Source organism: Pseudopipra pipra, chromosome 6 (assembly GCF_036250125.1).
Source record: "Pseudopipra pipra isolate bDixPip1 chromosome 6, bDixPip1.hap1, whole genome shotgun sequence".
Classification (NCBI taxonomy): domain Eukaryota; kingdom Metazoa; phylum Chordata; class Aves; order Passeriformes; family Pipridae; genus Pseudopipra; species Pseudopipra pipra.
Genome location: NC_087554.1, coordinates 47,413,915 through 47,441,848, shown reverse-complemented (window position 1 = coordinate 47,441,848; position 27,934 = coordinate 47,413,915). Strand labels below are relative to the sequence as shown.

The 27,934-nt window shown below is 38.2% G+C and overlaps 1 protein-coding gene across 10 annotated transcripts in view; it reads left to right on the top strand.

Moving 5' to 3' along the window:
* Positions 1 to 8,093: 8,093 nt before the first annotated feature.
* The window catches only part of EML5 (EMAP like 5), a 113,930-nt gene continuing 94,089 nt past the window's right edge, over positions 8,094 to 27,934 (top strand). For 5 of the 10 annotated variants that reach the window (XM_064658934.1, XM_064658931.1, XM_064658932.1 and 2 more), the window contains exon 1: positions 8,099 to 8,522. In XM_064658934.1, the coding sequence (XP_064515004.1) occupies positions 8,326 to 8,522 (197 nt within the window). In that variant the 5' untranslated portion in view covers positions 8,099 to 8,325. Of the gene's footprint in view, positions 8,523 to 27,934 lie in introns of all 10 variants that reach the window. The other 5 variants (XR_010431463.1, XM_064658936.1, XM_064658935.1 and 2 more) reach the window with 3 other exon arrangements.

Below are 27,934 nucleotides of genomic sequence, written 5' to 3'. Positions count from 1 at the left end.
ATACTGGCTCTGAGTGGATAGACGTATTTAATGTTTTCCTCATTTTTACCATCCTGCAGGATAAACTATTGGTATGCCTAAAATGCTTTGCATTTTCCAAATGTTCTTATGACTCTTACGTGTCAGTCTCTTAATATTTAAACTCTGAGTATGAGATACATGAATTAGCTTCTTAAAAAGTACGTACAGAAGAGGAGAGTAGGACAGAACCCACCGACACCTAATATCCTTTTCATTTTAAAAACATAGTTACTGTAGGTTGACTTTGCCTTTCTCTGTAAGTCTCCCATGGGAGTCTTCTGTGCACCAAGAAATTATACTTGTTTCTTAAACTAGAAATTCTAGGCTAATTGTCAGGCCTTATCTCTCATCATGAACTCGCATTCTTATGACAAAACCAGAAATAGAACCTAAAAATAGTTCCCAAAATTCTGTTGGTATCTTAAAATTCCTTAGACAGCTGTGTGGATAAACATATCCCTTAGAAGCTAAGTCACTCAAATGAAGGTTGCTGCCTCTGTCGCTCATCTCTCCCAAGATGTAAGATTACAGAAAAAAGATGCCATTTGCAGCTCAATACAATTAACAAGGACTTGAAAAAGAATATTGATGTTATCACACATGTACCTGCAGATTGCCTCAGCTAGAGAAGTCTGTCTCACCTTTGAACAAGAGCTGGCATCATGAAAGTTGTCATGGAAAAAGGGTTCATTTTAATGATTCAGGTGCCTTTGATGTTAGAATTGACAGCAACAGAGCATGGGGCAAGTTTTGTTTTGTGTGCTTTGAATGAACCCAAACAGGACTACAGATCAGGCCATGCCAAGAGAGGGCCACATAGCTGTGGCAGAAAAGCATGAAAAGGAAGATCCCTCTTTATGTGCTATTTTCGGTGAGGACCCTGACATCTGAAGCTGACTTCACATAGTTGCTTGTAGAACCCTTTCTTACTGACTGTAGAAAATTAGGAGAGGTCATGCAAATGAAATTGCATTAAGAGTAGAGTTTTGTGCTGAGGCTTAGATTCAGCATCTGGAAAGTAATTCATAGTAACAGCTTCAAGTTTCATTCTGTGACTAGCCAAGACAATGATATGCATAAGTACCAACTATTGCTATCATAAACAAGGATACTGCTGTTTCTTTCTGATCATACATGATATCCTAATAACAGTTACCATGGTCTAGCTAAAAAGGGATCATCCAGCAGTCGATAACAGAAATTAGGTGGCAATGCTGTTCAGGTCTCGAGACATCAACCTTTCTTCATATGACTTTATGCCTGTCCTGTGTTATTTACACATGAACTTAACTCAGCCTTTGTAATCAGACCCACACCTCCTTCAGTGTACAGGATGAATGGGATGTTTTTCAAGTGAGATTATTACTTTCCTTTTTATCTTTAGTCTTTCATATGAGGCACTATTTCTTGTTTGATGCAGATGCTCTGTGTGCTGTGCTGAATATAGATTGGTGTTCATAACACTAGAAGAAATCAATGCAGCTATAAAAAAAACAAACAGTGGCCTATGAAAAAGACTGGTATGTTATTTCCATATAAAGATAGATTGCAAAAAATTGCAAAGGATCCACTGATGACTGGATGTTGAGCTTAAAAAACTTGGGCTTGACTATTTTTCTTTCTTTCCAAGTTTAGAGCAGCTAGACTAGCACACTTATTTACAGTGGATCCTAAATATCAAAGTAGGAATCCTGGTAATAGTACCGAGTTAGCACTCATATCTGAAAAGCTTGATGTAAATGGGTTTGCTTATATATATACATATATACCCATATATATACGGATGCAGTCAAGAGAGAATACAGATCTCCCAGTATTAAGTCTACTGTATTAATTACAAAGCCATTCTGTCATCATCATTTGTTATGCACCTGTTAGTTCCCACAAAAAAATTTATGTAGGTGCCCTACAAATCTACTTTCTTTCTTTTAGGAGTTGTAGTCAGTTTTATTATAAGTTTATAATTTTTAGAGCAAAAATGTGGGGAAAAGATCTATTTTCCTACTGTGAGGATTGGCTGTTTTATAAAGGCTTGTGCACAGTGGGTTACACTAGAAAGTTATATCATGTCACAGTCTCTGGCCCATATTGTGTTTTGCAATTGGAAGCACTTAAAAAGAACTATTTGCTGTACTAAAAGTAGGCTTCCTTCACTTCAGTTGACAGACTGACTGAAGTGTAGTATGCCTCTGTTCTAGCCCTTAACCGATCTGTAGCAGTGCTTAGTCAAATCTAAGGTTTGCATTTTTACTTTAAGGTTTGCATTCCACTGCTGCATTAATAGTATTATGCTATTTTTAAGTTTCTTGGCATTATGAGAGTTAATGGTGTTACTTTTTTTTAATGTTTAAATGTTTTATTTCCTTCAGTTCTTCTGAAAATTTATATTATCACTGGTAAGCTATGTCATATTTTATAAGCCTGCATTATTGTATGTGGATTCTAAGTAGTGACTTATGCTAAGTTGTTTCATGATTCCTTTTGACAGCTAAGCTTTTTGAGAGCTTTTGCAAAGTCAGTACTGTGCATTGTATTTCGAAAACCATGTCAACTACTGTGTAAAAAAATGTCATCTTGACCTGACAATTTTTAATCTAATAATTAGCATCAGCCAGCTGAAATTTTGATTTATTCCAAAAAAAAAATTAATAACATGCTTTGGGGTTGATCATTCTACACTATCCTAGTTGTAAAGAAGGTGTTGAAAACAGGTAGAGAAGTTACCACTGAGTGCAAACAAGGTGTTGCTTCACATTGGTTTTGATCATATGATAATATGGAGCCTGAGATAGCTGTCACATATGTAGAATTTAAAATAAACTGAATTCTATATTTAGTCATCAGTAAACAGTTTAAATCAACAGATTTTGAGAGTTCAGAATCAGATTTTTATCATAAGTCTATTGATAGAAAATGCCTTGGGATTTAATCACCCTCCCTTTATGTCCTTCATTTAAACCTGTTTAGGTTGTCTCGTGTTATATCAAATGCTGGTGCTTGATACAAGTTCTTCAAATCACCTGAAGAATAACTTCAGTAACATATAATTGTACCAAAAATGCATACTGAAAAAAGCTGTTTAGATCCAAGTATGTGTGTGTTGATTAGAGTGATGTTGTGTAAACACTGTGTCATTGATGAAAGAAACTGAAATGCATCAGAATACATTCTGGTGTCAGCTTGTTGGCAGTCTGAAACACATTAATTTTTTTAATTGTTTATAGACTAAAAAAAAATTTTTTTAGTGGACTGTTCCCATGTGTTATCACAGATTTTAGGGCCAAAGCTCATGACAGACATTTTAAGAAAGAATACAATTGTTAGTGGCTAACTTCTGAGACTAAAATGAAACATTATTTTATTATAGCAACTTCAAATGGAACTAAATGTAGAAGTTCTTTTGCATTTATTTTGGAAAAAGTATGTACTGTGATTGAAATTCTTAGGCTGAGAATTTTGCCATTGAAATCATAATAGAAACCCTTCTTTCACTATCAAAAGAGGGGATTTGAACTCTGGGTTACAGAAAAGACCCTAAAACAAGATCTTATGGTAAAAACATTACAGCTAAGAGGGCAGTATACAGGTTTCAGTATTTGTGTTCCCTCTGCAGTTTCTGCAGATACTTTTTCTGATGTACACTTCTAAACGTCCAGAAGTTGTTGCTTTCTATACTAATGATGGGTGAATTTAATTTCAATAATGTTTGTATCTTATCCATCCTTTTACTAGGCTTAAATAAGGAAACCATTATCTGAGGACATTTCTAAATTTCCGTGAATAAATGTATTACAGCCTTAGTTGCTGTCTGTATTGTGTTTGTTCATTGTCTTTTCAATAAGGTGTCTGCTTCTTCTAATGCCCCTCATGAATGTTTACCAAATTAATACAATTTCTGTAATTAACAAGGTGCAATTAAACTTGCAGAAACAGGAAAAAATAACACGTGATTTTTAATTTTATACACATTGTTTTATTTTAATATATATTATATATAGTTTATCAATCAGTACCAAAAGAAAACATATGGAGTTGCAAGTTTATAATAGAATTTGCATTTAAAGAAGTTACAGAATTGGTTTATGCTTTGACATAGGACATCATTTTAAAACTGCATTTTTCTCTTCAGAGCATGTCAGCTACAATATTTGGAAACTGTCAGAATTTTCGGAACTACAGTATAATGTACTCATGGCATATTGCTCTTTTGCTCATCTTTTTCCAGCAGATAAAGATATTTCCTTCTGTGACCATACCCAGTACAGGCTTCCATCTTGTATTTCCCAGACTCCTCCATGTTGAGATGTGAAGAAACCATAATTTTTTCTGTGCCATTTTCTCAACCTTAATTCATTCCTTTGCTTCTTGATGCAGTAGACTTACTGATTATGCCAAGGCTTCTTATTTCTAATGTTACTTAAAAAAAAATCTCTATTGTTAATTCAATAAAACATCTTATTCCTTTAAAATTTTTTTAATAATTTACATCTTATGTGTTGCTGATATGGTATAAAATACCTCATTAAACTTTCCATTTTCTGAAGGAGTGTTTCAGCTTGCGATGCTATCTTTTTTCCTTGACTTTTTGTTTTTATCCAGTAGTAAACAGGCCTTTGTGATCTTAAGAATTTGACTCAGTGCTCTTAAATAGTAGCAGGCAATTCTTATTACTTTCTCTCTTAAGTAGGTTTCTTAGTTTTGCAAAGTAGTATTTTCAGACATTGTGTTCCCATAATAGATTGAGACCTTTTAATCCCCAAGGATGTTGAAATTAATGTTGTCACTGTTGTTCATCTCTTTCATATTATATAATTACTACTTGAACCAGCTACTCTGCATTACTTAGGACTTAACAGAGAATAATCCCTCATCTTGTGTGCTCTGGAATTAGCTGTTCAAGAGCATTTGTTTAAGAAATCACTTCTCTAAGCCTTGTTCCATTTAGCAGAACATGAGATACATTGTAAATATATCTGCAATATACTATATTTTTGTAAGCACATATTCTTATATATAAGTTGTGAAACATTAAAATGCCACTTATCTGATTTTATTTAGAGAGGTGATGTACCTGTGTCACTGTATACTAATGAAACACAACTTGCAGTGATGTATCTGACTTAATAGGAAAGATATGAACCCCACCATAGGCAGCTGAGGCAAAACAGCCAAACACCATGTTTCACTTGTAAAATACCTCATTGGAAGAACATAAAATGTCTTATTTGTGCAAAAGGTCATTTTTTCCCTGCAATAACTGTAGTGTCAGAGAAGCATTCCTGACCCTCAGATTAGCTCAGTTGGTTGGAGCATGGTGTGAATAACACCAAGGTCCTGAGTTCGATCCCTGTATGGGCCATTCGTGTAAAAGTTGGACTCGATGATCTTTGTCCAAGATCAGAACTCAGAAGATTCCAACTCAGAATATTCTCTGAAATCCGTGAATTTTCCTTTCCTTGCGAACACCGCCCGGCCACGTGTGTCCTGCCTGCCGCGATCAGCACCTTGGACAGCGCCGTACCCTTCCCGGCCGTCCCGAGTTGAGGGAAGAGGGGGAAGCTCCAGAGGATATTCATTGCCTCTGAACACAGCTTGTAAAGGACCGGCCGTGTTTAGTTTGTGCATCTGCCGAGAAAAAGAATGGAGGGGGACTGGTGTCTGAGTGCCGGTGTACATACGCAACGTGTACACGAGTGCCACACTGAGGGAGGGATATCGTGAGGCCAAGAGGCTCCCGAGGCGATGACCGCCCGGTCTGAGTGATGCTGCGCCGAGACATACGGGCTGCTAGAGCCAAAGGAATGATGTGTGTCAGAGCCGAGTGGGGACAGGCAGAGCAAGGATAGAGGAGGAGGTTGGGATACTGCACTGCTTCCTATTCCTGTCCAAAATAGATGCCAAGTGTGTAAACTTCTACTTGCACATTGGCCTATTCACTTTTACTAATCAAACACTCTGTTGTTCTAATTCCTGAATTTTGAGTAAGATGACAAGACTAACGTTTTAGCTCCACTGAAGTTAATACCACACATTAGTATTGATCTCGGGAGATCCAGAATTTCACTTTAAGTAATAACCTAAGAAAAGTATGTATTTATAGAGAGTAGAAGCAAGTAAAGACTATAATTATGTTTTTGTATATTCATATTTAAATATACACTATATATGCAGTAAGCAGAAAATGAATAAATTCTCAATTCATACCACAAAAATACTCCCACTTTCAAATGAGCTTTTACAACAGCAGAAGTCAAATATATCAGATGCCTAATTCTGCTGATAATCAATCCAATTTCCAGAATGAGATTAAGCATCATTACAGACTTTTTCTGTAACTACCTTTCCCATGGGATAGCAACACAGAACAGCCATGCAAAGTTAACATCCAATTAGAAAGAATAATACATTTTGCACTTCTAACGGAAGCTAGCTGGGAATTTTCCAGTCTGTTTCCGTGGCTACTCTGCCATCTTGGGAACTCCTAAGAAACTGTGGTTTCTACCCAAGTTCCAAGGTGCTCTGGGTGTTTAGGAAGCAATTAGAAGAGTGGAAAACTGCTTATGATTTTTGGGGAAGTAACATTTGCTTTATCTGTTGGTTAATATATATGAATTTTTGGCCTGATAAGGGATAAAAGTCCTTTTCTTTCATTCAAAAAATTTAAATTTTTTTCATGGAAGGATAAGTTTCCTTGGCTGTAAGTTTCAGGCTGCATGAATCTGTCTGCAGATTTCTGCTCTGTGCCATGTTGTTTTCAATAAATGTGTGGAACTGGAAGCTGCATCTGAGCCTGGTGTCATGAACATCCTTGTTGTAAGAGCTTGAGACAAATCATCTCTCGGTGTTTTGCACTGTGAAAATACGTTAGTACAAAGTTACTTGACTAAAATGCTTAAATGCAGGGGTTTTTTACAAAATAATTAATTTTCTAAAAAAATGATAGGACTAATATAGTATTACTCAAGTATTTATTATTAAGTATTTATTCAAGAAAGGCTTAATTAGTTTACCACTAATTAAAATGAAAATAAAGTAGCATGGAAAAATGTCTCCAACGTGAACTTACTAGTTAAAAGTAAATGTTCTGTGGAAGAAAAGTCAGTCTGGCTAATGGAATAGTAAAAGAGAAAAAGAAGTTAAAGGACTGAAGATTCAAAAATAAATCCTGACAAAATACATACAACTTGGAAAGCCAAATCTGTGTCTAAAGTAATAGGAAAAGGGTTTATTTTCAACTGTCAGACCAGACAAGTTACCCAGGAGCTTTTAGAAGAGATATTCAACTTTATAGCACAAACCTGTTTGTATAATCATGTACTGAGGATTTATTTAGCCAGGGAGATTCTCTATAGAGTGAAAAAGCTGGGAAGGAGCACGTTTTCCCGGCCAAAACTCTAGATGTGGCGGGGGGCTTTCCCCGGCACTGCTGCCTCACGCAGCACAGAGAAGTCGCTCCCACACCTGTGAGGTCGGAAAGTGGCGACTTCGCTAGGGGTGAAAAGTTGTGTATGGGGAAATTAAGATGGGGAAGTAACTTTTGTGTGGCGCACGAGTAAGGCAGTGGGCTGAAAGGGTTAAATATTCGTCATTAAAAATTACAGTTGACATTTTCTTCTCGGCTGAAGCGGAGCTGCCGCTGGGCCCAGCGAGAGCGGGGGGTGGTTTTCACTCGCGGCTGACGAGGGGCTGGGACTCATCCAGCCCCAGCGCCGCCGAGAGCCCGGCGGCGGCGGGGCGGCGGAAAGGCAAGGAACAGGGATGTTCCCCGGACGGGCAGTGAAAACAAAAAAACCCTAAACTTGGGTGATGGGGAGAAGACACAGCCGCGCTTAAAGAGAAAATAAAGTAAAATAAAATAAAAGGTAAATTAGAAAAAACCCCGCGTCATGGCAGGCGAAGGTGAAGCGCGTTACCTCCTGCCCAGTGCCCGCCACTACCGGCGGTCGCTCCCCGCCGCGCCCCCTCAGCCCCGCGGGCCCGCCCGGCCGCTGACGGCGCCGCCCTCGGCGCAGGCGCAGCCGGGGCGCGGGGGGGGCCCGAGCGGCGCCGCGCCCTCGCTCCGCGTCCCGGGCGGTGTCTCGGCGCAGCCATGTCTGGCGGCGCGGGGCGGCGAGGCGCTCTCGGGCGGCGGCGCCCTCTGTGAGGCGGCGGCGGACGCGCGGCGGCGGCGGGCATCCATGTCGGCGGGCAGGGATTAGCGCGGCGGACACCGAGCCGAGCGGAGGGGGCGGCCGGCCCGTCGCCCCCTTCCCGCGGGGTCTCCGGCTGGGGAGAGCCGTACCCGGCCGGCGGGGGCGGGTGGACATGGCTGACCGGAGCGCGCCGAGCTGCCACCTGCGGCTGGAGTGGGTCTACGGCTACCGGGGTCACCAGTGCCGCAACAACCTCTATTACACGGCGGCCAAGGAGATCGTCTACTTCGTGGCGGGGGTCGGCGTGGTCTACAGCCCCCGGGAGCACCGGCAGAAATTCTACCTGGGGCACCAGGACGACATCATCAGGTACCGCCGGGCCGCCTCCCGCCGCGGGCCCCGACCCCCTCTGGCTGTCCCGACCCCCACAGCCCGGCTGTCCCAACCCCCTCCGGCTGTCCCGACCCCACAGCCCGGCTCGTTCCCTGCCCTCTCCTCCCGTTGCCCCGGAGCGGGGCGCGGGCGTCCCCACGCCGCCTCCTGCCCCCGGTGCCGTCCCGGGCAGCGCCGGCGATCCCGCGTCCCGTCAGCGCCGCGGGGACCCGGCGAGAGGACCGGGATACATCAAGGACAGTCAGCGCTCCCTCACCGCCCCCCCCGCCCGGGCATCGCCGTGGGTAAAAGCAGCCTGGGAATGGCTTTTGGCTGTCGGATTTCACGGGTCGGGTCGTGTTCCCCCCACTGCCGCCGGTGTGCGGTGCCGAAACTTCCGCGGGCGCCCGTGCCCGGCGCGGCAGCCCGAGGGTCGCGGCTCGGTCCCGGCCGCCCCTGAATGTCAAAGGGCCGGCGGGAGGAGAGGCGGTAATCGCGTGTGTGCCCCGGGCACTCGGGATGCGGAGGAGGTTAATCTGCAGCAAGGTAGACCTTTGGCTGGTGTTAAAAAGGCGACGATTACATGGGGAATTAGTGGCCTGCCTATAACTCACGCAACTTTTAGGGTGATCTTAAAAGAACAGCCTTTCTTGCGAAGTTGAGGCTTCTTCTGCAGCTCAGTAGTTCACTAGGCAGGGAATGTTATCAGGTGCTGAGTTCATAAAAAAAAATAAAATTAAAAACTGATGTTGGTGAAGAGATGTGCTGGTGTCATTTCTTAAATGTGTTTCCACTCCAAGGATGCTTTCATAAGCCTAGTGGTGCTGTGAGATCAATGAGAGTATTTGATGAGTATGAAGGGCAGATGTGAGCCTGAGTCATCAATCTTTTCCCTTCCAGTAGGTGTCATTGCAGATGGATTTTGAATTCTGATTTCTTTTGCTCTTCATGTTGGGGCAAGAGCTAGCAGCCGATAGTTTTGTCGGTCTTTTGGAGGTTTTACAGCACAAAATTTGTTTTTATGATGCTTGCTGCTCCAAACCATACCCTCTGTGTGTGTTACTCACATGAGTAACAGGTATTGCCTGCAGAGAGCATAATAGATGTTATGTCTTTTGTTTAAGCTTTTAGACACACTAGAAAAGTTGGTCATTATGGCCACTTTTTTCCTTTGTTTAAATCTTCTTGAAGAAATTTAAGTAGATTTGAAGTATGGCTGGGAATGAAGGGTGTGACTTGTGTAGTATATTTCTCCTTGGTGCTAAATATGTGAAGAAAAAAGTAGTCAGACAATGTGCCATTATAGATCCTTGTACTAGGGGTGTCGAATCAGGAGTTTGAATCACTGTTATTTGCATCATTTAATCCTTTAAAATTCTCAGTTTAATCCAGGAAAAACTGTTTTCTTAGGAACTGCTAGCCATCTACGATGTCAGGTGCTGCGGGAAATCCAGATCCGCAACTTCCTATTGTGCTAAGGAAGCGGTGGCTAACTACTTGTTCTAAGGTCGCCATAGTGTAATGTTACACATTTAATACTTTGTATTCATGAGTGCTTCTGAATGACACTGTTTGTTTCAGTAGCACTTCTTACAGCATAAGAATTATATGGTTGAGCTACGACTGTGGTAACGGTTCCTTGCTCAGTGTCTCAGTTTTGGTACAATGTGCTACATTTGCCCAAATGTGACAGAACTCATTATTTAGAATAGTACTTTAAAATAAAGAAAAAAATATCTACTGACAGTCAGCTAATCAGAGGGAAAGAGTGTACCTGGTTTGTATAGGAATGTACTTTGAATTGTGTGATACCATGACCCAGCATACTGGAGTTTCTCCTGCTCTGAATTGTACTGATGTTGAGAGAATATAATTCTAAGTATGTTAAAGCATTACAGGTTTATGCAGTTAGAATTTTGCATGCTTCTTAAGTGCAAAAGCTATATAGAAATACTAGTATGCCTTAAAAAGAATGCTTGATTTAACAGCAGCATCTAATAGTAAGATTAGAACTTGGAGTGATCGGTCTTTCACGTGCTACTTTTTCTAAAAGCAACATGGTACCATTTAAATGTCATCTCACACTTTTCATGACTAAACTTGGGTACCTAAACATACTAGTTCCCAAAATTTAAAGGAGTCATAGTATTAGGTCAAGTATTAAAGGCATGTAAAGGTCAAGTATTAAGAAATAAAAATTAAAATACCAAAAGGCAGGTGCAAAAATGGGATTATGTAATACAGTAAACAGTGTTACTTGATTTTCTCTCTGAAGATAACAAACTCAACTGTTGATTGCAAAAGAATTCATATGTTTGGTATTTTAATAGGCTTGGCAAGTAGTGTCCAAGTGCTGGGACATTTGTGATGTTTTTAGTGAAAGCAATGGGAGGATTGAGTGTCTTTTTACAAGTATGGGATCTCACTTGTGAAGCTCTGGTGTCTGAAAATCTTACATGTTTAAAGAATCAAACTTTCATGAGCCCAGCTCCATAGCTACAAGGACTAAGCAGTAAATATTGCACACTACATGGTGATATTATTAGTACTCTTCATTATGAGAACTTTTATACCGTTAGCATGCTTTGGATGATATTGTAATTGTGAACATCAATCAAGAAGAGAGGAACTGCAATTTTTTCAGTCAGAGACCATTTCTTTGTCTTTAGTAATAGCAAACAGTATTAGAGTAATGGACTGCTATAAGATATTTTCCGTTGTAAAAATTCTTTCTTGCACCAGCAGTTAGTGTTCTACTGTGAAGTTTTGCCTCCTTTTATTAAACAAAAGCCTGTAAACCTCCTGTAAGATTTTTTATATGATTAGATGTTTTAACAAAATTTATTTTCAGTATAATAATCTCAATTTTAATTGCTGTGTGCACACCACGAATCCCTCAGCCTCAGTTAACTATGTAGTGAAAGCAAGAGAGCTCTCTTTCAGTGTTTTGTCCCTCAGTTCTATCAAACACTCTTTTGAAATAGAAGAGGATAATTAGGATCACTTAGGACCTCTATCAGTCTGTTTTTGTTGTTGTTGTTGTTTTTGTTTGTTTTAATTGGACAATCTCAACTATAAATCCATCTTTAAAAGGACTTCTCTTGCTTTCTGGTGAGCTTTTGCTTTTTATGTTTTGGTTTTTATCTCTTCTGGGAACTACTTTGCAGAAATCAACTCACTATTCTGGAGGATAGAGAGTATCTATCTTATTTGTCTCTTATATCTTACGCATCTGCATATTTTTATTGTTGAGGTCCAGGTTCCATGTGAACACTTATGGAGCATGCCACTTAGATGCAGAAATGCTTTGGAAATTTGCATCTTTTGGGAGTGCTGATATCTGAGTTTCTTGCATTTTCAGGAGTAAATAAGGAAAAAAATCTTGCACATGAAACCTCAGCTGACTTGCTTTGGCAGTGCTATCTGTTGCCAGCAGCATAACCTGGACATCCACTGTGTTTGCAGAAGATAAGATCCCCTGTCCAGCCTTGGCTGTGTATGTGTAGGAGATACAAATTTTGAATGAACATGCAAATTATTCCTACAGAACTACTGATTTAAACTTGTGTTCTCTAGGATTTCATGGGTCACCAAACTGGTTTGTGAGGTGTAGAATGGTTTGCTTTATGATAGAAAAGGAAGAAACTGTGTGTTGGTGTGTTCAGGTTAGATCTTGCCGTTGTTCTCTCCATAATTTTATTGATTTAGAGGATCATAGGTTATTTAATGTAGGCTGTCCATCCTGTGTCAGAGAGACCTCAGGGGGATCATATTTAATCCTGATCTGTAGAAAGATTTCAGAAGATGCCCCCTCAGAGTATTAACTTGTCATACAGGAAACTGATGCTCATGTTGAGGCTCCTTATTTGTCTGGGCTAAGTTCTGTTTATGTATTTTACTTTTTTAATGTAAGGTGAGAAAATTGGAAACCCTGAACTCATCCACCTTTTTAAATGGCTGTCTATTGCCAAAAGCCTTTGATGTCACCTGGTCTATTCTCTATGTTGACGTGCTCGAAGGACACTTTTAGAATAATTTTTTTATGTTTTTATTTATTAGCTGTGACCATCTTTTTTGTGACCTTCAGAGTATTGGAATTTTACTGGGACTTAACTTTTCATCTGGCATCGATGATGCCATTGAAAAGTAGAAGCTCAATCTGAGGTTAAACCAGTGCATCTTTTTGAGATCTTTAGCAGACTTGACAAAAATGCGTATTTTGCTTTATGTGATGTCTGTTTTGAGCTCAAACTTTGCATTTATTTGTAATTATCCTTTTGTACCATTATCTCTTTGCTGGTGCAAAACAACCGCACAACTGTGCTGGTCACAGAAAGAAGAGGAACTACATTTCTCTGTCAAAAGGAGACAAATGAGGAAGGGTTATTATCTCTGTCCTACTTTTTAATATCCATCATGTGACTAAGTGGGCAAATAATAGCGCTGTTGTATATTATTCCTATAACTTTATAATCAGTAAAGTGTGACTACTTTAGTAAAATGTTTGTGGTACATTTAGGGTTTGTAGCTGGCACATTTTATACTAGTAAAAATGCTTGAATTTCTGCTGATAATGGCACCTATAGCTCTGCTGTTGAGGAGCCATAGGCTGTGTCTAATAAGTTTATTTTCCTTCTTGTTTAAAATCTATATACTTTCCTTCTCTGGGACTAAGTTGGGGGAAAGAAATCGTGTATCTTCTGCCCTAGGACTCGCGCAGAGTTGTGTTTTTAGGGCAAACATAACTTGAGGAATTATTTGGAAAACACTGAAATTCTTTACTATTAGTAATTATAGTACCAGAAACTACCAGATACCCTGCTACAAAGACAGAGGAGAAAGAAATCTTTCTACTTTGAGTTCAATTAAAACATATGGTTCTTTTCCCCCTTTATGCTTCTCTGTATCCAAGACTGTAGAGAGAGAAATTGCATGTTTACAGGGAGCAGAAGTATATGCAAGACAGGTGACAAGAATGGCAAAGCATTTATCTGTATTCTCACAGAGATAGTATTTGACTGTTTCCAGAAAAATGGTTCACTTGTGTAAATCACAGCTTAAGACAATTTTTCTTATTTTTTTTGCTGTCAACTCTGTAGGAATCATGTTGAACTTTGTTTCCCAAGAAACAAAAAGAAGAAACCCAACCTCTGGCCACTGAATTGTGGTCTTTCTAGACGCTTTATTTAAGACTGTCATTTTTTTTTGTATTTCAAAATTCAGCTCATTCTACAAGAGATTGCCCTGCCTAAGATTCTATGATCTTGCTCCTTTATTCCAAGGCAAAAAAGCTAAAACTTTTTAGTGTCAACATTTCTAAGGTTCTAGTGAAAATCAAAATCACTTCTGCTCCCTGGTGTTAGTTCTATTCATCAACTTGGATTTATCTACTTATTGTTGCACTCTCAATGTTAGTCTAACCATCAACATCTAAGAAATTCTTGTACTCTGTCAGCTGCTTTCTAAGACTGCTCCTGGATAATGCTCTCAGGGAGGCAGGTCCAGGCTTCCTCTATGTGGCTGTCAGCTGTGGTTTGCAAACAGAAATTCTAGCAGTGCAGCGATTAGTCACATCCTAGTTTTGAATGGCAACAGAGCTTTTCCTCGCCCTCTCTTTTTGTTAACTATGCATTGTTATGACTTTGGATGACTAGCTGTTGGACTGTTTTAGTAAAGATGCTGTGTATTGCTACCACCTCATTCTATGAGAGAGGGTTTGTGCCTCTCTTTGGTCCCTTTTCGTTAGATTCTAGTAAAGAAAAAAAACTTATGAAAGAAGAGATTATCTTTTCTCAGAAAAAGAGAAAAACAGGTTTCACAAGAATGTAGAAGGAAATTGTTTTGTTTCCATCTTTTGTATTCCCCCAGTAGTCTGACACCCTAGTTCTCAAAAACCTCAACAAACAGTTGAAGTAATTGTAAGTTAAGGTATCTGCTGTCAGATTTATTTTCTTGTTCTTGTCTAGAATAAATGCTGTGTGTCTCTGCCCTAACTCCAGATGACAGTCAAGCACAAATGTTAAACAGTAGGTTCTAAGTATAGCTACAAAATTTTATCAGATGGAATTCTGTTAATTGGTTTGGCAGCAGTTCTATGAATTTTCACAAGGAATTTCATGATTAGTTGTGTATTTCGGATTTCAGGGAATGTAACTGAATGAATAGCACAGTTGCCACATAAGGAGAACTTTTTTAATTATTCATTCCATGTGCAGCCTGTTCTGTCTTTTGAATTACTTAGGTGACAGAGGAAAAACAAGCTTCAGCATGGGAGGAATTGTTTGTCTGTCCTTGAATTTTATGCAGTCCAGATCTTTCTAGAAACAAAATCTGTTGTTTATTCATTTGCAGAAAGGTAATCTCCCAAATTATTTCAATAATCATAGCCATCGATGAAGGCCGTCCCCCTTTGGGTCCTTTAATAACTGTGCTGGAGGAAAACAAGAGTAAAATTAATTTTATCGTTATGCTTCAAATGTGAAATGGGTCATGCATAGAAACACATGAAAATGTTGCTTGTATAATGCTTAGGAAACCTACAGCATGGATACATTCTGGATTACTAGGGACAGTGTTAGGAAACCAGTCTTTGTTCTGAAGGCCCAAAGAAAGTCTGTGGTAGGAACAGTTCCCCTCTAGAAGTACTGGTGAGGCTGTACCGTGTCCAGTTCTGGGCTCCTCATTACATGAGAGCTGTGGAGCTACAGGACAGTCCATTGAAGGGCCACTTCGAGATCCTGTTGATGGTTAAGAAACTGGACCATCTCTCCCAAGGAAAGGCTGAGAGAACTGGGACCATTTAGCCCAGAGAAGAGAAGGCTCAGAGGTCATCTGATCAATCTATATAAACAGCTGAAGGGAAAGTGTAAAGAAGATGGAATCAGGCTCTTTTCAGTGGTGCCCAGTGACAAGTCAAGTGACTTCCCAAGCAAAAATAAAAATTGTAGGCCCAAGCTGAACAGTAAGAGCTTCCAGAATTGGAAATTCTGTTTCAAAGCTTCAGTGTTTTGACTACAAACATTAATTTATGATCTTCCCACATGCAAATTCAAATAAAAATAATTTAATGTAAGTCTAGTTAAGGAAATAATTTTTCAAATTATTTTTTCTTGACGAAAATTAGGCATCGAGAAAAGATCGTGGGTTTTTGTTGTGCAATGGAATGTTTACTGCGAAACAAATACTCTTAAATAGTTCATTTTTCTGTAATGAAAAACAGGCTTTGGAGTGTTTGCTGGTGGGTTCCTGCTCAAATGTGACACCTGGGGTTCATTCTCCGTTTGCACTTGATGGGGGAACTGCCTTCTTCAAAGAATGAAAGCAACATAATGTTGAAACCATGTAATGTGTACCATTCCAAGAGATTTATTACAGCAACTCAAATCACTTGAGTGGGTTAATTCACCAAACTATTGTACTTCCTTAATAAGGCATTAGGGCATTTTTCTTTTCTGAATATGATATTTGGAGGGACTGATTTCTTTTTTCCCTCGGAAAGTTTAGATTTCCAACTGAAAAATCATGTCTTTCCCCTAGCTTATTCTTGGGCTTATATGGTGCAATGTTTCATTTGTTTATACTAAAGATAAATCAATTGACTCTCACTTCATCACCTCCAGATGATCTCTAAGGACATAGTTTATATTCCTCCATTGAAGAAGTCATGACTTAATAGGACCTCAATTATGTCATAATTAAGCTAAGCAGTCCTCCTATAAGCCTCTAGCTTAAGTATCTTTTGTCTGTCTATCAGTCAAAATGTCATTTTTTACAGCAGAAGCACTTGGTAGGACAAGGGGTGAGATAATTCCCCTGATGACCATTTTATGCCATGCTTCACAAGGACAAAGTCCCAGTTAAGTGCTGACCAGTTTTTCATGTTAAGTGGTCTCAAGTTGTCATATCTGTAGAAGTCTGGAGGGAAGATTCATGTTCATATCTTAAAGAGATCAGAGGGAGAGAGGAAAGAGCGTGATCTGCCTTTTCCTTGAGGAAAACCAAGTTTTTTGGGTGGTTCTAGAGCTTTTCTGGAACATGTTCTACCAGGCTGAAATATGTTTTTTGAGGGATTTATTATTGAATCTTCATTACAATTTTTTTTTTACCAAGAGCTTTGTGCATCATCTTTTAAAAAAATATTTTGCTTGGATTTGGTTTGATAAAATGAAAATATTTTAGGAATACAGAATAAGATATTTCTTTGATTCAGTTTGAAGTGGGGCTAGAGTAAACCTGTTGCTTACTACACCTGCATACCATTAAAAACTATATTTTTCCTAATTAAAACAACATGAATAGTAATATCAAAAATATCCAACCAGAACTGAACATCTAAACCATACTAGAAGTTGATTAAAGTAGATAACAGAGCAAGGAGCTACAGGCTTAGGAGCTTGCCTTCATGCATCGTGCTTTTCATAGCCAGCAGTCACATCACCTTCTGAACTGATTCTGTCAGCACTCACAGGCAGGGTCAGGTCAGGTCAATTCTTAAATGGGAAAATGTCCTGGTGCTGTAGAAAATGCTTTTCTTGATTTGGTAGTTGGGTCTTTTTCTCATAACTGTTGCAAAAAAGTGAGGCTTTGGGACAATGTCTGAGAAAAACAGGAAATGTAACCAAAGGCTTAAGAGTATTTAATTTTTAAAAATTTTGAAGTAATTTCTGCAGAAATTTTGAGGTCAGATCGAATCTTTCAGCTTTTCCAAATTACAGCCAAAGCAGTTATGTTTCTGTTTGCCTATGTTTTCAGTGTTTTATTAGTCATCCTCTTGATATAGGTAGGAAAGTAGATTATGTTCCTGGCTGAATTTTAACAGTATTATGAGGTTAGCTTATTGTGTTAACAATGTTATTATGATAGTGATAGGCTATCTTAGCCTAGAAACTTGGCATGTTTCAATAATATAATTCTTTTGAAGGGTTTGTATGAAGTCAAATGTTTGGGGTTTTAGATGCAAAATTTGAAGTTTCAGTTAAGACATAAATTAAACTTCAGGTTTAGAAGTTAATTATTGAGAGTTCATTTTTTTCCCCTTTGTAATTGTTTTAGATTGTAAACCATAGTGTACATGTTCTGTATGACATATCAAAAAATTAGTTTAGATTTTACTGTAATTGTTAACACAAGCAATGTCGGCTTTTTAAGAGATACATACTTGAAGCAGAACCTGAAATAATTATGAAGAGATGTTTTTAGTTTTATGTCATCTACATTTTGAGGTTTTTAAAGCTTAAGCTGACACTGACATTAAGCTAAAAAAGCTGGAGAATTTAGTTTTACTTTATATAATACCTCAAGGGGTTTTTTTTACTTCAAGATGTAGTTTAACCAGTTTTTCAAAATGTTATTATACCACTTACAGAGTTGTTTCTGATTTGGGACAGCACTTTTATCTATCATTTAATTTAAATGAAAAGTAATTTATTATTCATAAAAGTGGCAAAGCTATCTAATCTGGATTGATAAAGATTAGTCATGTGCTCATATTAAAATTTAGATTTGTTACAAACTTAAATTATTATGCTGTTATAGTATTATCAAGGAAATTGGTTTATTCTCAATATATTTATTTTACTTGGAATGGTTTATTGATTTTGGCATGTTCACATGGTAATCAGAACTACTGAGCACTTGAAATAGCTTTCAAAGAAAAGTTATAATTTTCCTTGAACTTAAGTGTCAGAAAGTGAAAGTTCTCATAGCCATCTTAATAATTTGGTTGAATGTTTAACCGAGATGCCACTTTTCAAAAATGTGTTCAAGATTTTCTGCCCAGAGAGATGCTGATGTGTCGTCTGTAGTATGAATTTCCCCTGGTGCAACAGTGAAGCACCCTACAGAATGTTATAGATATGTATAAACTACCTGCATTAGGGCACAGATTGCTCTGTTTACTCCATGGGCTACAAAAGACTTTAATTTCTACAAGAAATAACCAGTATCATTATTTGCATTGCTGTTGTAGCTACTGCAATAGTCATGGACTTTTAAAATGCAGTGCTTGATTTGCACAAAAAAGGTCAGAATCAGCCAAGATTTCCTTAAGTCTTGGTAGCAAAAGATATGATTGAATTCTTAAGTCAGGCTTATGATACCTATCAGTTTTATATTGTAAAAGATAGAAACCACAAAGAATTCCAGTGTGTGCACCATCTGATAACACCACTACTGTACTGCATTTAAAACAAGATGTCTCTGTGAGACCACTGCTGTTTGAAAAGCAGGTTTTTTTGTTATTTTACCTAGCTGCTAGAGGATACATATATTCTTAAAACTCCAGAGAAATACTGTATCTCTTCTTCAGAATAACTGTCCTCAGCCTAAAGACTCCCCTTTAACTAGGATTCCTCATCACTGCTGAGAGGCTTCCTGGTAGACTCCTTTTCTTTTGAATAGGATCTGTAAGATGGTGCCTGATGCTTATTCTTTTATGAAAGCCCTGGGTATTCAGATATTACTTCAGAAGATACAGTGAATGATCCTTCCAACCATTTTTCATAGGGTTCTAATTTCATTTCACTGCTTGATCCTCCAAGCTTTTTCAGGGGAGTTCCTTTATAGTACCTATTGCTTTGGGCTGCAGACAGGGTGGATCTAGACCAGTATCTGTATGCCCAGGTCAGTCTGATTCTTTTGCTTTAAAAACACACATCCTCTCATGTTAGCCATGTTAGCCAAAAAAAAAACAGCCAAAAACTTAACCAAAAACCCAATCAATCAAACAGAAAAACCCCAAATGTGCAAAAAAACACTCAAACCAAGCCTTCCATCCTAACAGCAATGTCCAGCCTGTAATTGCTGAAATATTCATGGGATCATATTTGATAAATGTTTTTGGAGATTCCTTTTTTGGAGGTCTTGGTATTGTTTGTCTGTGGATTAGCACTGTTTTGCATGAGAATGATGTTCCTATGCTGAAAAGCAGTGGATTTCTAAAATAGGAGTAATAATTCCTCTTGAGCTGTGAACTGAAATGCCTCTTTTTCTGAGCCAAGGTAAGCACATTTGTTCACAGGATTTTTTTCCTCTTTATACTGTCCAAATATAAACAGAATTACTAGGTTTTAAGACAGGTTTATGGAAATAAAAGAATGTTAAACATATGCTTTAGATTAGTTCCAAGAGATATTTCTGTGTTTGATTCAGCTGACAGACTGCTGAGATGCATATCCAGTCTCAGAACCAGGACCCTGTCTTCAGAAAATTCTCACCTATGCGTCCTTCTAGAACAATCTGTGCCTAATTGGGGCATAGCTTGTAGGATTTGTGGCTGGCACAGGAAAAAACCTGAACAGATCTTGGCATTCTGTTCAGATTTGAACTTTCCCCTTCCCAAGGACTGCTGCAACTTGGATTGGATGTTTCTCTGGGGTTTGAATTCAAAAATCAAGAGAAATGTGTCCAAAGAGTGAGTGCCATAACTTTGGAGAGAATAATGTCATTTGAACAAAGTGATCAGCTTTAGAGGTACCCGAAGGTGGTACTTCTACTGATGGTTTAGCCAAATCTGTGACAGATTACATTTAGGAAAATTTTTCATTTGCCTCTTACATTCTGTTGACTATAGGATCAGTTACATCTTAATTTTCCTCTGGCTTCATATAAGGTATATTGATAAGATACTTGACATAAAGTTACATGTAAATAAAATGCTTGATTATGGTGAAGAATTTAACTAAAAAGAAGAGAAACAACACTGAGGCAAAGGACCAGACCTAGTAATAAAGAAAATGTGTCCAAGCTGAAAATCCTGTTTATAAATTGGTCATAGTTATAGTAAAATCATTGTGTTCTCACATCTAGCTCACACTTTTCACTCCTGATTACTTATTGTATTTTTTACTTTGCCAGAATTGGAGAATGAAATCTGTAGATACGACATAGTTTTATAATAATGCTCTAAAAGACTGGATGAAAAAGTATTGTTTTACTGCTTTGATTCTTTCTGTTTATGTGGTATATTTCTTGTGACTAAATCTAGTTGCATATAATGTTAGTTGCATATAATCTAGTTGCATATAATGTTAGTTGCATATAATCTAGTTGCATATAATGTTAAAAATAAAATTTTCCGAATGATAGGATAACGTGTTTTACGAACAAAGCTCCTGAAAATGTCAGACTGTGTTATAGGTGCATACAAACATTATACATACATACCATTGGGGAAAAAAACCCCAAACATACTTAAGGGTAGAAATAACTTAAAAGAATCTATGCATTTTAGTATTTTGAGGTGAGTGGTAGTAAGATGTCTCCATTTTATCAAGACAGTCTACGTGCAGAATGAGTGGATTAATTCTATGTTTTGGTTAACTGACAACTGTATAAACCTTCTCTTGACTTTTAGAACTGTGTTAATCCCTGTTCCCTGTTTATAATCTCTCTACAAGAGCAAGCAAGGTGAATGATGCTTTATCTTAGATCAAGACAAGGCATCAGACGGCATTTGGAAATTGCCTGAAGATTTACTGTGGCAAGTGTGACATTTTAAGTGAAATAGCCTTCCAGAGTGCTTAAAGAAATAACAGGAATATTTGAGAACTGATAAATGTTTTGGGTTTTTTTTAGATCAAGGTTGCACATTAGATGATATTTGTGTTTTTAGTTACAAGTTCCTCTTCTACTAACTGTTTTTTCAATTGCTGTTTCTTCTGCCATAGAAATTAATACCATGAAAATGAATAGCCTTTGAAACATTATTCGGTAATAAAATAATTTATGAATAATTGTGGTTTTATCTTTTGCAGGTTACAGCATATGCTTATGATAATGAGTATTCCATTCCATTCCCTTACTGGGATTATTCAACTGAATCAGTATTCTGGAGATAAATATAATTTTTGAGCAGAAGAGTTGTGTTTTCTTGAAAGTGTTGCACATGAATGCTCTTCATCCATCTTCTCCATTTAAGTAGTTTTTAATAATTAAGTTTGTGAGCCCACAGGGTCAACAGCTTTCATTGCCTACCAAATACACATTGACTTCTGAGTCCCTTTAGTATTGCATTTTCATGTGCTTCTTTCTTGTTTTGTTTTTGGGTCTGGTACATATGGGGGTTTTACTTGTTTTAGCAGATGGTCTTTTGTGTAAATACTTTTGTAACCTGAATCCCCTTTTTAGTTTTTTTTTCTAAACAAGGGTTCAGATGATGTCCCAGCTTTAAGTGGTATCCTGGCTCTTCTCACCTTTCTGAGTAGGAAGTTAGATGGCGGGATGGTAAATTATAAAGTGTTATAGAGTCCTTGGCTTTCTTTTTCTGTAGGAAAACACCTCTGTCTAACTCCTGTAGAACACCTGTAGGCCTGAACTTCTCAAGAACTTGCAAAGAAATCTAGTACATCTGCAGTCTCCAGGGTTGGCGAGATAGTGTTCTCTTCTGCTCTAAACCTTCTTTGGTTGACAATGAAATGCAGTCCATTGAAGTACAGAATGTTGTGCTTATCTCAGCTTTTTTCACTCACAGCTCTGCTACTGCCTTCTTCCCACTATTCCTTATTTTAAGCCAACTGCTAATTTTATCAGGATAACCTTTCTGTATAAAAGAACCTTTCAAAAATTGTCACTGATTACTCTGTGACTTCACTCTTGAATATTCAGATGATAAGTTCTTGCACAGAGAAGTTTTTCATTAATATATCCCATAGGAGAGAAGACTGAATAGCTGTTTAATATACTTGGTCAGAAATATGAAAGAAAATTTTACATTGTGTGATTTTTTTCCCCCCTATATAATACTAGAAGATCTAGTATAAATTTCAAAAATAGTAGATGGAAAGTTAGTAGTGAAAAACTGTTGTAAATCTCCTATGGAGATGCAATGACTGAGTGAAGAGTTGTTTGAAGGGTTTTAGTGATAATGAAGAAATTTTGTACCTCAAGCAAATTTAATTCATTAACTTCTGAGGTCAGAAGCATCCAAAATAACCTTTTTCTCAAAAGAAATTTTTGAAATGGTCTTGGCTAAGTAATTTTAATTTTTGTCATTCAGTTTCCCTTTCTAGCCTGAATTTTATTACGAAATTTATTTGAAATTAATTCTGTTCTGATTTTATAGCCATAATTGTCTCAATTTTCCCATAATTAAGTGTCTACAGCATGATAATCTTCACTGAAGTAGTTTCTTAGCTTGTAAACTGTTTAGAATGGGAAATCAGTGTTTCCTTGATTTTATACTGCCTTGGATTGTCAGTCTGTGATAGATTTGTAGGTTTCTATGCTTTTCACCATATGTATTCCAGAGTGAAGGACTGCTTTCTAACTTTGTGACTGACAAATCCTAACCAAATGGTTTAATACTGCTTGCTGATTTGTTAAGGGATCTCTTTCAGGTCATCAGATCTAGTGACCCAAAGGAGCTGAATAGCTGGACTGCCTCCCTCCTAAGTTACTGACAACTGATTGCACTGCCTCTTCTCTTCACAGATCTTGTGCTTCTGGGTTTTTTTCCTTTTTTTTGTCCTCCTTTTTTTTATCTTGTTGCTAGTACTAGGGGAGTTATGTTTGTCAGTTTAATTATTTAAACCTTTATAAGATATAAACTTAAGTCCATGCATTGTCTTATGAGGAAAGAAGGAAGTTGGATATTTTTTGAGATGAGATTCCATTCCTTGGTAACTTACCTTCAGGCTTTAGTATGTCACATTATTGTACCACCAGTTATTATAATCAGAATTGTTTCTTTCATATGAATAGTTAATTAAGGATAACAGGACATTATTTGTCTCCAAACCATTCTGGAGTGTATGATATTTCTAATTTTTATGTGAGAAGATTTTTTAACTAAGAACATGCAAGTAATTTTGCTGTCTTCTTTTTCAAGGGGCATTTTAGAAAAGAATTTTTTTCCTCAGACTGTAAAAACCTGGTGATTAAAGTGTCAAGATCATGTAGAATTTGTAAAAAACCACCAACCCCACTCAGTTAAACCACGAGGTCTCCTGTTGGCACTGGCAAAATCATTCCTATTTGAAAAGAAGAGGAATATCTTTATTTTTAATCATTTTTTTATGAATGGTTACTCTTACTAGAAAACTGAAGCCAATCCCTTCCTGAGCAGTGGAGGACATGACTAAGGTAAAATGTGCATCTGTATAAAGGAGCGTACAGTTCCCGGAATCTCTTTCCTCAGTCCTCATATTGGATGAGTTGGGAACTTCACATCGCTGTTGCTGTACTCACTGTTTCACTCTTTGAAGCTCATCTGGGCTTCCCTCTCTCCCTCCACCTTGGGTTTAGGAGCAGATAGGAGCCCAAAGCAATCTTTAGGATTCTCTAGGTCGTTTCTAAATGTTTCTCATTAACAAAAAAAATTCAGATCCAAGAGGGGAAGATATGGAATGGTAATGAGATAAACTGCAGCTGGGAATAATCAATGTACAGTTTCAATTCACCCTCCCTGTCTCCAGTGCAGACTCTCTTACTTTGAAGTTGGATGCTTTTGCAATTTAAGGAATCTTCAGAAAGCTATATTTGACATTATTGGTGCTGTTACAATAGCTGTATGGAAGACCCAGTAGTGATGCTCTATGATGAACAGTGCTTTGTTTTGTCTATGGGAAGTAAGTGTGCTCTGACTTGATCTGTTTAAACTTTGATGAGAGATGTTTGCTGATTACAGCTCTTTCTGCTCTAGAAACTTAAATAGTATGACAGAAATGGTTTGTAGTTTCCCCTGTTACTCTTTCTGGGGTAATGTGAATAAATGACAGCAAAGAAAAAATATTCTCAACTGAATGTAAAATTCTGTAAACATACAATGAAAATGTTTTGCTGTATTGACACATAGAAACAATTTGACAATTGAAATTAACTAATAATTAACAGATATCTGAGATGCTGTTATTTTACTGCAGCTTTCTTCTGTGCATTTTTACTGGTGCCCTACTTTTATGAAGCTCAGGAGTAGTCACATGAATATATTCTTGGATTTTCATCCAATATTGTTGCTAAGGAAACATCATCTTTAATACTGTATCCTTGTCTGCAGCTTGTCTGTATTAATCAATGCCTGTTAACGCTCAACACAAACCAAATAAAAAAAAAAAGCTTAATTTCTTTTATTATAAAGTAGTTTATTATTGACTATTCTCCTTCAGGATCCCCTGCCACTACAAACCTCACACAAATTGTAGGGTCTTGTCCATGGCTCTGGTCTCATCCCAAACAGACACAGCATGGACAGTTTTTATATTTTTTTTTTCCACAGGCTGCCATTAATATTTAATATAATAATCTATCATAGGTATTGTACAGTGCACGGATCTGGTCAAAATGGTAGGAAATTCGTACATATTGCTCTAAAAGGGAGAAAGAACCTTTTCTGTATGAATTAAAAAGAGGGACTTGAATGCACCAAAGTGAGAAACATATCCCTTTTCAGTATACTGTTTAAACTCTAGCTGTATTTTCGGCCCAATTTGAATATCTATCTAGGAAAAGACCTGTCATTCAGTCATATCAGTGGAAATCTCAGTTCATTGCAAGTCCAGCTATTTGACTTTGTTGCAATAGTGACAGGCAGGTTTTTTGAATTTTCTGCTTCTGAATTCTTTCAAGAAATACCTAATTTTATAGCCAATTTCAAAATTAATTTGACTTATCAGTTTATTAGCCTAATACCTGCTTTGTTTCATGATAATGTTTGCTTTTTGGACATGTTGTTTGGACATGTTTGGACATATCTGCCTCTTCGGAGACACTACATTAGATCTAACATCTGTTATTGAGAAGCCTAGGTCAGAAAGGCCAGAGGCAAACAAGGAGTCCTGAAGAACTTGTGTCATTAGGGATATCTGTTTCCTTTTTTGGACAAGCAGCAATATCTCATTCATCAGCTTAGTCATCCCTCAAGGAAGAGGAAAGAAATCAGGCACCAGTTTACAGTCTAGCTGTGTGGGCTAGATGCAAGCACAGTTTCAGCAGTGTAACTTGGATAGGTCATACCAGCTTTCATTACCAGGGCAGTAAAGGGAACACAAGTCCTCTCCTCCTGAGTGCATAGCTTCACATGCCACTAAGTAATCTCCTCCTTCTCCTTAAGAGAAAAAAATGTAAGAAAATATTCGTGAGAGAGTCAGTGTACTAAAGTCCACAGATCTCACAGTAACAGATTGGAAAGTTGCCTTAGGAGCCGAGCCACACTCACGCTTTTCTACCTGACCTCAGGAACTGACTGGATGGATGGTAAGCAGCTACTTCAGATACCATCCCAATAGTTGTATGCTGTTAACACCTCAGTAGAGGTGTGTTGAAGATCTTACCTGAGGTATGCAGAGACAAATCTATAACTACCTGAAGGGAAGTTCTAGCCAGGTGGGGGTTGGTCTCTTCTCTCAGGCACTCAGCAATAGGACAAGGGGGCACGGGCTTAAGCTCCACCAGGGGAAATTTAAGTTGGATATCAGGAGAAAATTCTTTACAGAGAGAGTAATCAGGCATTGGAATGGGCTGCCCAGAGAGGTGGTGGATTCACCATCCCTGGAGATTTTTAAACGCAGATTGGACATGGCACTGAGTGCCATGATCTAGTAAATGGACTGGATTTGGACCAAGGGTTGGACTCGATGATCTCGGAGGTCTTTTCCAACCCAATTGATTCTATGATTCTATGATTCTATGAACTCCAGCTCATTATCTGATCCTGTTAACTGCATCATGCCCATGAGTTAGTGTAGTCTTTGTATAGCAGATGTTTATAGTTATCCATTTCTGAGCACCCATTCTAGTTATATTTTTTCTTTCAGCACTATGGTCTAGTGGTTAGGTCGCAGCACTCTCACCGCTGCAACCCGGGTTCAATTCCTGACCAGGGAAAAACTCCCCTGGGCAGATGGAGCTCGTCAGCCCTGTAAGGCCATCCATCTAAGAGAAGGTCACTCTAAACAAACCTACGTCCTGGGGACGTCACTGCCACTGTCCAAGCTCGCTCGGCCCCGGCAGATGAACCTCAGGATTAAAGGGTGGGCTTAGTTCAGCTCACACTGTGTCTCACCTAAAAAATCCACTGCGCAGGCTCGAAGGGTAATGACCTTTCCCAAATCTTCGCTCACGAAGACTGGCCATACATGAAGCTATTTACAGTGCATTGTTCAGGACTGTTTTAATAATGAAAATTCCCAAATATGTGAGTTTTATTGATACTTTTCGTCTAGAGGTTATACAAAGATGCTGTATTTTTGCATTATTTGCTATACTTATAAGGATTGCTTAATCACTCATAGTACAATGAAAGAACTGAAAAAAGTCACCACATTGCTTAGAACTAGAGTGTAATCCTTGAGTTTTGATCAGGACCCAAAATTTTAAGTCTGCATCATGTTCCGTGGGATTAATAATAGCCAAGACTTGAGTATTAAGGAAAAGCATTGTCTTATCATTCATGACTCATATGAAAATCATATAAATAAGTGTGGCAGTTACTTTCTTACTGTTGATAATAGAAATCACAGTCCCTTGACTCTTTCCACGCTTCTCTTTTCCATCTGTCCTGATAGCCTGTGAGATAAAATACTTGCAAGTAGTACTTTAACCTGTCCTTCACTCCTTGGTCTGTAGGAAATGGTGAGGAAAGGTATTTTCAGGTAAGTATTTCTTCAGCCTCTGCAAACAGCTCTTCTTCTCCATGTTGGCATTTTTTTAAAAAAAGCTTGCTGTTTTAAAGTATTTACTGTACATTTATTTTCTTCTACTGTCTAGAAAACTTATTAGCAATTTATAATAGAGACTGAAGTGGTAGAGGAAGGACATTGGTAATTCTAAAGTGTTGTCTGTTAGGATTAAAATACAGGCTTTGGGTCTTAATTTGTGCTGCATTATCCCATATCAAGGCAGAATTTGAGCTGAATTGTCTAAGCCTGTATTTTGCATCATGATGTAGAAAGAACTAATACTATGATATTGCTATTAGTTATTATTTTCCATTTATTACATAGAAAGAGAGGAAGCATTCTCTATATTCACTTAATATTCTTCGAATGAAATTAGTTGGCACACTTGGGCTAGGACAATGTTTTCCTGGCCCTTGGCAGTGCCTTTACTGTTGTCCCTTCCATCTCTGATTCATTGCGTTTCTTGCTTCTGGTCTTTAGTTAAAAACATGATAAGCTAATTTTTGGTTGCTGTGAAGTGTTTTCTAAGGTGTGGTGTGGGGTTCCTTTTGGATGCATGTGTGCTCAAGATGGTGCCTGAGTGTTTTTCAAAGTTGCAACTGTGGAGTGCTTTTCACTTGTCTAAAAATGCACAGTGCACTAATAGCACAGCTAAGTACAGGATTGAAGAGGTCATGAATCAGACATGAGACTGCTGTGTTTTTTCTTTTTTCCTCTTAACTTCTATCTCTCTTTCTTTTTTTCCTTTCCTTTTTTTTTTCTTGCTTATTCTTTCCACTTTGTTTCTCAAATTTCTTT